Here is a 12608-nt window from a genome sequence, read left to right as displayed (position 1 = left end):
ATCCAATCTTGCCTATCTTGATGCTGTGAGCCCTAGTCACTGTTGCTTTTGCACACAGGTACACAACCACTTTTTGTTATTACTATGTCGTGTGATTCAGCTACTGCTGCCTTGCACATAGGTGCATAGTCTCATTCTCCCCTTAGTGAGTTAGCCAGCTCACAAGAGAAACCCCCACTTTAGATAGCTAACACCTGCCCACTCCCCTATCCAAACCAAGCCATACCATGCAAGGCTGCTTACTATTCATGATGTTCCCCTTCTGTGCCATCCCGTTTGATACACGTTGCACAGGTGCCCACTTCCTTTTCCACGATAATGGCCTATCCAGAGCAGCCTGCCCCCGTCATCATCCCATCCCATGCCCCACTCCCTTCCTGCCCCGCACCAACCCATTCCACAACCTGCACCCTCCGATCAACAGTTTAACAGATCACAAATGTATCCAAACGCTACGAAGCAACAACACACCTCACTTTTCACCTATAACAACTACCCCAGTCCTCAGTGCACTTAGACGCACCAGACTCAGATCACGGACTTCCACATCTTCCTATCTCACAACGAGAGGACTACCCAAAGTTAATCAACCCAATCATATCCCAATTCTAGGCACATCAAGAACCCTAAAACTCAGATCTAGAACCTTTAACCCTCCTCGTAATATCACTCTTTCCAATCATGCTAACACAGAAGGCATACCTCTATCAAGAACTCAAGATAAACACCCCAAAAGTCCCATCATAAGCAAACAACAATCTAACGCTACTGAAACTACCAACACTCACCCACCCACCCCAATCCAAGAGCCACCCCCGGCCTCACACCTCAAAGCAGCCCTCATTAACGCGCGCTCCATACATGCTAATGCCACTGAAATTCACGACCTCATTACTGAGCAAGAACTTGACCTACTCATAGTGACAGAAACCTGGCTCCATCAAGCATCCGGCCCCTCGCTCTCCATTGCCATTCCCCCAGACTATACCATTCTCAGAACTGACAGAACAAAATCAGTAGGTGGAGGAGTAGCCATCATCTCTAAAGACCACCTCAAACTAAGAACCTGCCCTATCGAGAGCCCAGACGGTTATGAAGTCCTGCTAGCTAAACTAGCTACGGACCACAAAACCACTATTAATTTAATAACCATCTATAGAGCACCTAACACCTTATCCCAACCAGAACTAGACATACCATTATTGCTAACGCCACTCATAAAACCAAACACAAAATGCTTAGTACTAGGGGACCTGAATCTAGGATTCAACGACCCCCAAGACCACAAAGCAGATGCACTACATAGTGCACTTAAAGACATGGCTTTCACGCAACTCGTGAACACCCCTACCCACATAAAAGGGAGGACTCTAGACTGGATACTATATCTTAACACTACAGTATCCATAGATTCCATCTCCCCGGTACCATGGTCAGACCATCACTGCATAAACTTCACTATCCTGAGCAAAAAGCCAGATGCACCCAAAACGGCCATGAAAGAATCATATGTAACAAGAAACACACGTAAACTCACAGCAGAAAATATCAACCCACTATTAGCCAAAGCCCTCAATACCAAAATCATTAACGCCAAAGAACCGTGTGCCCTGGCAGACTTTTACCACAACTCTCTTACTAGTACAATAGACGCCCTAGCACCCTGCGTTAATAAAACTAAACGTAAAGACAAAAAATCCTCCTTCTGGTTCAATGAGGAACTAGTCGCCCTTAGACGAATTAAAAGATCGCTTGAACACCGCCTAAAGAAAAACCAGACCCCAGAAGCTTTGGAAGAATTCAACTCGGCAAACAAAACCTATAAATCAGCCATCATCGCCCATAAAGCAGATGCCTTCAACACAAGAATCAGTAATGCGTCCTCCGATAGCAAAGAGTTATTCACCATACTCAAGGAGCTGGAGAACCCGATCCCTATAATTAACCCAGTCAAACCTAGCAAAGAATGGTGCACCACCATCCAAGATGCCCTAGACACTAAGATTAAATTACTACAAAACAAAATTATCTCTAAAAGAAACCTCCTATCCGACAAACATTCCACGGCCAACCAAATCTCCACTACCGGAGTAAACACTGCCCCTTCCTTCAACTTCACACCAGTCTCTCACGATACAGTACTTAAGACTATAGCCAAACTCAAAGCGTCCAACTGCAAAGGAGACAACTTCCCAGCACACCTAATTAAACTCTGCGCCCCCATCCTCACGCCCATAATCACCAACTTTGTAAATGCCTCCTTCTCCACCAACCAGGTCCCAATCAGCATTAAAGCAGCCTGGGTCACCCCCCTTCTAAAAAAGCCCACGCTAGACCCACTAGTGCCTACTAACTACCGGCCCATAACAACTGTCCCATTTCTACTTAAAATCATTGATAAAATAGCGTATAACCAACTACAAACTCACCTAGAACAAAATAACTTGCTAGGAGCCAGACAATCAGGCTTTAGGCCTAACCACAGTACTGAGACAGCACTCTTGGATCTAAAAATCCAATTAGACGCTATCAGAGACTCAGGCAAACTAGCCACACTACTGCTACTGGACCTATCAGCAGCATTTGACCTAGTAGATCATGACAAACTATGCAACACTCTAAAAAAAGATTTTAATCTCTCCAACAACGCCACTTACTGGATCAAATCCTTTCTTACGGACCGTACATCCAGAGTTGCCATTGGGAACTTTGCAGTGGACCCCATATTAGTGCCCTTAGGGGTCCCCCAGGGATCCTGCCTATCCCCCACACTCTATAATGCATACACCAAACTCTTATTCTCAGCCCTAGACGATATGGGTGTCATCTACACCAATTTCGCAGATGACCCACAGATCCTCATCCCTATCTCAGGCGACTACACCCAAGACACCCTTCACCATCAATAAAGTTTATTCCATAATCCAAAACTGGATGGCCCTGAACAGTCTTTGTTTAAATGATGAGAAAACGGAGATCCTCATTGTGGGCTCCCAAAAAAGATTAAGCACCCTCCAGCCGGATTACTCCCACATTAACATCGACGGTACCCGGATCCCAGTACTTAAACAAGTCAAAACGTTAGGTGTCTACATCGATGCCAACCTCTCCATGCACAAACAAATAGCAGCCCTCTCCTCATCCACAGCTTACACAGCAAAACTTATTGCTCTCAGTCGCCAATTTCTCACCCCTGCAAATTGTATCACTCTGGCTAGAGCCCTAATCCTAACAAAACTAGATTACTGTAACATCCTCTTCCTGGGAACATCCAAAACCAATATAAACAAAATCCAATTACTGCAGAATAAAGCCCTTAGAGCGGCTCTAGGGATAAAGAAATCAGAACATATCTCTAACATTAGAAGAGAAAATCACTGGCTGCCTATTGAAGCAAGGATCATATTCAAAACCCTTAGCATTGTCTACAAATGCACCACTAACAAAGCGCCCAGCTACCTCAACAACTCTATCGAAAACAAAATGGCTTGCAGATCACTGAGATCCAACAATCTGGCCCTCTTAGAAGTTCCCACATTCAAATATAGCAGAGCAGGAGGAAGTAGTTTCAAAGTTCTAGCCCCTTTGCATTGGAACGCCCTTCCCCTAAGCATCAAAAAGGAGGAATCTTTACAAAACTTTAAAAAAGCTCTGAAAACCTGGTTATTCAATAAATATTGAACTATCTCACCAATTGTAATCTGATTCAGGACCATATTTTCCATTGTAACGTCTGTAAAAATATTACTGTCTTGAAACTGTAACATTATGTATTAATTGACTACCTTCTGTATCCATTCGCCGTGATACCCCAGGGTCTGGGCGAGTAACAAATGTATTAAATAAATAAATAAATAAAAAATAAATAAATTCATTTAATACACCTGTTGTGCATAAGAAAAACACATGACTGGACATTGCTTCTTGAGTGTGTGTCTATTTCTTAACAGTGCCCAATGCTCAGTGTCCCCCATTCCGAGTGCCTTGTTTCACCCAGTCCATCAAAAGTATTGTGCAATCAAAGTTTGCCGTACAACACGTCCTTCATTCACATTGTGCCGTGGTCGATATGCATCGTCTTCACCATCATCTTCCTCATCTTCTGGTGGAATCTGGTCCGTGTCAGGGGCAGGGGTACGTTGCGCCGGATTCACATGTTGTGCAGCATGGCACATGCCAACACTATCTTGCCCACCTTCTCAGGCCTGTATGAGTGCCCCACCCCGACCTGCTGAGGCAGCGGAAACAGGCCTTCAACAGGCCAAAAGTCTGCTCAATCGTTACACGAGTGCGTGCATGTGCACGGTTGTAGTCCTCTTCGTGCCTGTTGACTGGTTGCCTGATGGGGGTCAGGAGCCACGGCTTCATGGGATACCCAGCATCACCTGCACAGGAGCAATGGAAAGTGTATTTTTGAACATTGTTGTCATTCCTTTTGTGCAATGCCTGAATCGTTTTCATGGTCACGTGCCACAGATTCATCATGAATGCCCTTGACATTTCCTTATAGTAAGACCCAGGTAAGTTTGCTTAGGGACGATCCATGCTTGGGGGGTATTTGTGCCGTTCACGTCTTAGGGACCTTTCTATCAGGTACAGCATTCACACAAATGAGTTGATAATGACCATGATCTGCTGACATCAGATGGGTGTGTTGCATTTGAAATGTGTACTATACAAGTGAAGTGCATCATGACATATTTGCCTGATGTTCTTCATGATACACATGGTTTCCTAATCAGGTTTACGACTACTTGATGTCACCATGTACTTGTCCATCAATGCCTTCCCCCATATGATCAAGGCCCAATGGCAATGGTGGTATGGTCCGCCAGTGACGGCAAACATTTCTGTGCGGGGGCTGGGTGTGTACTGGCATGGTGGAGCAGAGGTACTGTGTATGGGTCCTGCGCCACTCGCTCATATGTTAGTGGTGGTAACTGATTGGTGATTACATTAGTTTCCTTGCTTGCACCATTGCAATTGTAAGTGTCTGTCATGATGCCTACCCCAGAGCATCCGGATCGTGTCCATCAGCCCCGGGAGCAGGCATCCAGATACTCATTAAAACCCCAAAAGCCCCGGCTGGGGCTGTTTGGATTCAGTCCTGGCACCTTAGGCGCCAGGCTCATCATAGAAAACAGTCCTGGCGCCATAGGCGCCAGCCTCATAGACTTTACTTACTTTATGCAGACCATGCTGCAAATGAGTCCAAGCCAACCTGAGGCCTGGATGGGACTATTTTATTACAGGGACTATTTTTCACTCTGGTGTGGTTCTGGGGAACTTCTTACCTGGGACTACTTTGCAGGCTATTTAAACCACGCCCGAACAGCAGCCCATGCTTCGCGTTATTCTGCATCCAGCAGCATGACACTCACCGTGTCTGCAAGTCAGCATCCAGTCTTCTGCCACGCCCGCCTCGAATCCGGAGATCCTAGACAAAAGGAAAAGAAAGGAGAAGAGGTTAGATCACAGACATTATTTGATTCCTTACCTGATTTCGGACCCAGCACATCTCCGAGCCTGGAAAGGACATTATTTCAGCACGCGTCGCTTCACCAGCAGCAGCGCCGCGTTATACTCACCAGTCCACTGCATCTTTCGACTCGGCGCTGCCTCCATCATTTTCTTTGTCGAAATCCAGCACCTGGGGGGAAAACAAAAGGAATAACAAGGTGAGCTGAGAAAACCGACAAAGAAAATCTCTTTGCCACTATAGGCTTACCTGCTTTACCACCGGAGGTATTATTCTTTAATTCGCCGCATCTTCCTATGCCGCACCTATAAAGGGAGAGAAAACAACAAGTTAAACTCATGCAACTTTTACCGGACAGTGTTTGGTAATACAGACTCTTACCTGAACGCCATCAGCTGCCTCCAGGCAATATTCTTTTGGAGCCAGCTGCAACCTAACAAGGGAATGGAACAAGAGTGAACATCGGACATATTGAACTCTTTGAACTTTATAGACACTGGAGTTAATATTCTTCCGGGACTCCTCCAGTACCTTCAACCCAGTGTAGTAACTGTGAGATTACCAAAAGGGGCTATCAGAGGTGATTAGTGGGGAGAACGAGAACTGTTGGGGGGCCATCACTAAAGTCCACAGGTGGCTAAATCCCTTTCTCCACTTGCAGGAGAATACTTCTACGAGTCCAGCACAAGATTAGGCGGGCCAGTCCAGACTGTCATCTCTTCACTACGCATCACGTTGGTGGAGACCGCAGCTGTCAGGGTCCAATCGACGCCACTGTGGGAACCAGGTGAGCGTAACAGTGTCCCTTGAGATGCCTGGGCCGGTATACTGGTCTGCGGTGTACCTGTGGGGGTGGGTGCAGTGAAAGAGATTTCCATGTGTGGCAGTTGGATTTGCCCCAGGCATGGCTGCATGTCCCGTGATGGATTTTGCTCAGCTCATGTATTTCAGGCATTGTGCCTGCAAGGTGGTGCATCGTGGTAGCCGTGCGTAAATTGCCTTGCATCGCACACCATCTGCACATTCATGGAATTGTAGAGCTTCCAGTTGCGGTTCACTACCTCCTCTCCATGCCGGACTACCAGCTCCACATGGTTGCAGTCGATGGCACTTATTACGTTTGGCATGCCTGCCAGTGCATAATATGCTATTTTGGTAGCATTCACCTCCTCCACAGTCCGTGGTAAATATATGTGGTCCCTTCCATGTTTCAGGAGGGCATCTAGCACCTGGTTGAGCACACGGGAGAAACATGGTTGTGAGATGCCATGCAGCTGCCCCACTGTGTGCTGGTAGGTGCCTGTGGCAAGGATATGCAGCAAAGCCACAACCTTCAGCAAAGGGGGGATGCCAGTCCGGATGTTGATGAGGCTTACCAGGTCGATATGGATGAGGTGCACTATTGTGCATATGGTGTCCCTGTCCAGGCGGCACAGGGTGTGGATCTGTGCAGGGGTTAGGTCAAATGGACTGGCCCTTAGGCGAGGTTTTGGTGGCTATCTGCAGGGTACAACTCCTGTCCTGGTGGCATGTGCTAGCAATGTCTCAACCACCTCCTCCTCCTCCTGCGCCTCCGCTGCATTCCCTGGTTGGTTCAATACCTGCTGGAGTAGTAGCAATGCAGGCATGTACTCCAGCCCCATTATTGCAAATGCTAATGGTAGCATTTTGGGTTTGGAAGGGGTGTGGTGTGTGGGTGTGCTCCATTTGTGCTGTGCCAGACTCCATTGCCTCCACCTGTGCTGATTGTGTACACCTGTGGCACGTTTCAACACAGCTGCCTTAACGACTGCCCCGCGATGCCGGTGTTAACGGCATCATGGTACCCGTACTTACTGGCATCTGGATGTCGGTAAGTGCATGTCCGTGAACCTCATAATGTGCACTTCCTTACGGCATGCCAGTGTACCTGGCATGGCTGCCGCGTGCCCACGCCCATTCTGGGAAGGTGCTACCCGGTCACAACGGGTCCTTGCAGATGCCGGTAGCACCGGCATCGTGGGTCGTAATGCACCGGTCTGGTAATTGATGCCGATATTCCCTCACCGGTATCGTTATTACCGGACCGACAACCTTGTAAGGAGGCCCAATTACTCTTCCCATTAGGTTTCTATACCCAGAGTCAGCATGATCTGCAGGGTCTGGCTTCTCAAACTCTACTTCAGGGGAAGTATCTAGACCACTGGCTGTCTCAAGGCAATCATAAAGATCAGCCATCTTAGAGTTTGGGTCTATCAACTCCTCAGGAACCTCTTTACCTCTTTAGTTCCAAATCTAACCCCAGCTGAAGTAACATCCTCTTCAGAGAATTGCTCCTTGTAAATACAGGACAAAGATCTAAAAAATTATTGCCTGGTTTGTGGATGGAAGATCTTCTGTGTTGAAAAGGGGTGACATTGATCTAGGCTTTGACAAAGGCATCGATTTTGGCATCGGAATTAAAGAATGCCTCGACGAAGGCGTCGGTGGCTTTAGCGTCTTCGAGGGAGGCCTTGACGCCATTGAGGAAGGTATCAACGCCATCTTCTGCGGCGGCCTCGACGTTGTCGTCGATGGCTGCGTCGAGTCGATATTCGACTTCGTTGTGGACGCCATTTTGTCAGCCGTCACCCCCGATTTATGCACCAGTGGTTTCAGTCTTTTTTCATGAGGTGTTAGAGAGCTTTCCCCTGATGACACCTTGACTTTTTGTCGGATCTCGCGTGCCTGGTCTTTGATCTCCCTCTGTCACTCTTGGAGTGGGCAGGGGCATGATCTTCATGCAGCTTTTTCGAGGGGGTCTGGGCCACATTCTCGAAATTTATTAGCATCGAAACCCTGAAGGCTTCCCATTTTTCAGGGGAATCGTGCTTGGAAGGGTAGGATCCGACCCTTTTGTCAGACGAGGAGAAAGAGGAAGAAGAAGAGCTATGTCGTCACTTCCTCTTTGTCCAAAAAATCTAAGATTTCCTCGAGCGACTCAGACCTCGATCTCCTCGACCCGTGTCGAGACTTTCGGGAGCTCTTTGTCTTATTGGAGACTTAGAAGATTCCTCCCCCACCACCAGCATACATTTCCGTTCCTTAAGAGCCTTATTGGTCATAGACTGACAGGAACCACATTCGTCGACCCGATGGTCAGGGCCCAAACACCAAAGGCATGATGTGGGTCGGTAATTGACATCTTTTTTCCACACTTTTGAAATTTTTTAAAACTTGTCTTGGGTGTGTATGGAGTCGATGAAGAGGATATTTCGTCGAAAAAACTGTTGCGCTGTTTTATGACACAAAGCAGTGCTCGGAAAAACGGAACTGAGCTAACAGGCGCGGCTCGAGCCCTTTATACTGCGAATGACGTCGAAGCTCGACGGCGGCCTTCCAGGGACTACGACTCTGCGGCTTCAAGCAGAGCGCCCTCTGGTGAAATTTCTTTTCCGAAGCAGCAAAGCAAGCTGGGAGACAAGCTATCTAAAATGAGGAATATCTAAGATGAGGAATATGTAGGAGGACACAATCCATTACAAATATATTTATGTTTTGACTCAATAGTTTGAAGACCTGATGTGCTATCTATTTGGTTTTGCTGATCTCCCAATTCAATTAAAAGAACTCATTACCAAAAAGGTTTAGCAAGATGGTGCCAACAGAATCTTATCAATCTATTTCATCCATGTAATGCCGACAATGCATGTTCAGCATATTTCAAATTGTTTAGGACATGAGTGAATTGCTCATTGCCCCCTCTCGTACCCACATCGGTTTCAATATTGCCATTAGCTGGAGAATGTTGATTGAATTTCTACCCATTTGACAGAATTGCATACCAATAGTTATAAAAACACATCACATTATCGCAACATGTTTTATGCCGAATTCCTCCTACTTCAAAACACTGCAGTAATAGGCGGTATTACACAATTTAATGGTACTCTATTTAATAACCTTGGAAGGTTGAGTCAGCCCTGCCAGGACTGCGACTTGAGAAGTGCAGGCTAGCTCCATGTCTGAAGAAAGCACTTAACTCATAAGCTATTCTCTCAAACTGTATTTACACATTATTATACATGTTAAGTAAATCTGGTCATATTTGATTTTCGTAGCTAATGAACAACTACAGAAACCCAAGATCCACAATATCAGAAAACCATTTAAAACATGTTTTTAGGAGGCAGAGATTTGTAATAAAGTGTCAGTAATTATGTAATTTTAACGGTGCACATCTAGCTGTGAATATAGCCCTATACAATGATGGGAACAATGCAGGGAAGTGAACCAAGAAGAGTAGTGAGGGGAAGGGGAAAAGTAATGCAGTAGAAAGAATCAATTGAAAATATTCAGAGTTTTCCACTGCCAGGATCATAGCTTAATAGGGGGGCGTATGTAAAATTGAAACTCCTGAAAATATGGTTTTAAATGTGTCCCTACTTGAGATAAAATGTAGGTATATCTATGTATGCACTAACAAACTAAATTAAAATGTATAAAAGACATTTTTCCATTACAAAAGTGTGTAATGAATAGTTTTACATACTAAAATTTTAATCAAAATTACAATATCACCCGTTTCGCCCCAAAACGCCAAACTCCAAGAGTCTCGCCATCTGCGCCCCCACATGGCACGGGACAAAGCTTTTAAAGTATTGCCTACAAACTAAAATGGTCAACATTAACGGAATGAAATCCCTAATATGCTATATTTTTCTAATGTAATTGACTAAAAAGCATTGATAATTTAAACTGTTTAATTTCGTATTCAGATACCTGGAGTTTTCAATTTTAATGTTTAGCCATTTAACAATAAACGTTATTTCAGAAATAGTGCCACAATACTTGTGAAAAGGACCACAAATGCTTGCCATCATTGTCACAAATAGCTGAGCAGCCACAAAATGCCAAGGATTATTGCCAAGTATTGAAAATGACCTTTCCTCAGAGTCCTTCTCCTCTAATTGAAGTTGTGGTGGCGTCCAACCATTGCATGTCCCCATACACCTTAATCAACAATTTCCTTTGCTTGCTGTGAGCCACAAGTATTGGGCATTCTGTCAAGCCACTGATTAATTCTGGCAACTACACTTGTTCCCCCCACATCGTTCCAAGAGCAAGATCTATGGCCACCCTATGGAAAGTCACTGGGTACCCCTGAAGGAATAAAGAGTAATCTTTCAGAAAGAATTGGCCAATGTCAAATATTGATTTACGTCCCAGCTGCACCAACATCTTCAGCTCACTCCTCCAAGGCTTTTGGAGTACAGGTCATTAGCGTTACATTCTCGCATGTACAATACAATTGCAGGCACATATTTCTTACCTGCAGGGTTGTATGAAGGTGGATACACTGGATATTGTAAAGTAGGTCCAGTGGGTGGATATACTGGCATGCAGGCATACTCTTGCTGACTAGGTGGCTGTCCTGGTTTAGGGTCCAACCTAGTGCACTCTAATTGCTGAATTGGGTAGGTGGGTTGAACAGGATAAGCAACCACCTGCATTTCCTGTGCTGTGATCCAAAAACAGTAGCAATGTGAGATATTCAAAGTGCAGAGTACATCCACAATTACACATCAATGCAATCCTGTATGCCATACTTAATTATTTGTATCTATACAAGTGCTATGAGACACTAATCATAATTTCATAATAATTTCATGTACACTACAATTTAGCATTTTTTGGTGATATCTTACTATAGAGACTCCAGTCAACATGTTAGTTCTCCTTTGAAAACAAGGCATTTCATTGATCCAGAGAAAAGGAAAGTTACTTTTAATCCTAGTTCTACATCATTAAATTCATGAACATTGAATATCTCAGTTTATTAAGCAGATCTCAAAATCCTTAACACATTGCAAAAATATGCAATTAAACATCATAGCAATGCCTATCTGGCTTTCTTTTAATTTTAAACGTTAAGCCGCTATAAAAGTACATGTATGCAGCTTTTTTATTGATAGGAGAATGGACTGTGCCCACAGGAAAAAGACAACAAAACAGATCAGGAGGCCTATATATATATACACTGAAAAAAGGCTGCTGTCCTTTTACGCAGCCAGGTTGCTTTGACATCCCATAATGCAAGATAGTGAAAGTTGAACATCAATATATTGTTCTGTGACAGAAGATAGCTCCCATAATTGACACATAATCCACTTTATCCTTAATTCTTTGTGGAGGAAGGAAGGTGGTTTGTGAATTTAATGAAGGTTCCCATGATGATGAACTTGGAATTAGGACTACAATCAAGTAAATGTAACTTCTCCATCATGGGACCTTGCCTAAAATTAGATTACTGCTACTCCAGGAAGGTCGGGAAGCAAAACAAGGTGAATGTGCTGCCAATTTGACTACATGCCTCAGGGATGTCTACCAAACTGTGGAATCTGAATCTAGGCACTATTGTTTGTCAAAGGTGAGTATTGACGTACATGTTGTGGCTTTTGTGACAAGGGCAGTAGCCTGTCCTGGTCAAGAAGGGAGGCAGTGCCAGTCCTAACCATGAATATGATCGCGACCCCAGAGGCCAACACAATTCCTGTTCCCAACCCTATTGCCAGCATGCTAGTTTGCAGTCGCTTATCTCCAGCCTCAATTCCAAGTACAGAGAGAGAGAGAGAGAGAGAGAGAGACTTAGCCATTCACATACACATACTGGGAGGAGAAGAGACCGGTCCGGATTGGCCATGAAAAGCTGTTAAATAAGTACAGAGGGAGAGAAATGTAAGCAGGGGACAAGAACAAGGAAATGTAGGTTTTTTGGTTGAGGGCAGCAGTGGAGGGGGAGGAGGAACAAGAGACCAGCAGGAGGAAGGAAGGAGCAGCAGCTCATGGAGGAGATTGTTGGAGAAGGTGAGGTACAGGCTTAGACGTGAAAGTGGTTCTGCAGTTTTGAGTGTTTATGTTTGTGTGGAGAGTGAATAGGTAAAGTACTTTAGGGAACAATTGAGGCAGATTCACTGAGTGAAAGGAGGGTGTTTGAGAAGTGGTTTGGAGGGTGGAGAGTAGTAGTTGTAGGGTGGAGAGTAGTAGTTGGAGTAAGAAGAGTAGTATTTGGAGGGGAAGTATAGTAGAAGTGGTAGGAGAATAGTAGTGGGAAGAGGAGAGTAGTGTAGAAGGACAGTAGTTGTGGTAGGAGAGGAGGAGTAGTGCAGAG

At 45.1% G+C, this 12608-nt stretch overlaps 1 protein-coding gene across 2 annotated transcripts in view; it reads right to left on the bottom strand.

Annotated features, from left to right (window-relative positions):
• SHISA4 (shisa family member 4) overlaps window positions 1–12608 on the bottom strand; it is a 538517-nt gene that overhangs the window by 251646 nt on the left and 274263 nt on the right. For both annotated transcript variants that reach the window (XR_011282926.1, XM_069633575.1), the window contains exon 4: window positions 10770–10958. Coding sequence is in view for 1 of the 2 variants with exons in the window: in XM_069633575.1 (XP_069489676.1) it covers window positions 10770–10958 (189 nt within the window). In the remaining variant the exon portion in view is untranslated. The remainder of the gene's footprint in view (window positions 1–10769; window positions 10959–12608) is intronic.

Source organism: Ambystoma mexicanum, chromosome 13 (genome assembly GCF_040938575.1).
Source record: "Ambystoma mexicanum isolate Mex_15411 chromosome 13, UKY_AmexF1_1, whole genome shotgun sequence".
Lineage (NCBI taxonomy): Eukaryota > Metazoa > Chordata > Amphibia > Caudata > Ambystomatidae > Ambystoma > Ambystoma mexicanum.
This window is presented reverse-complemented; position numbering and strand designations above follow the sequence as displayed.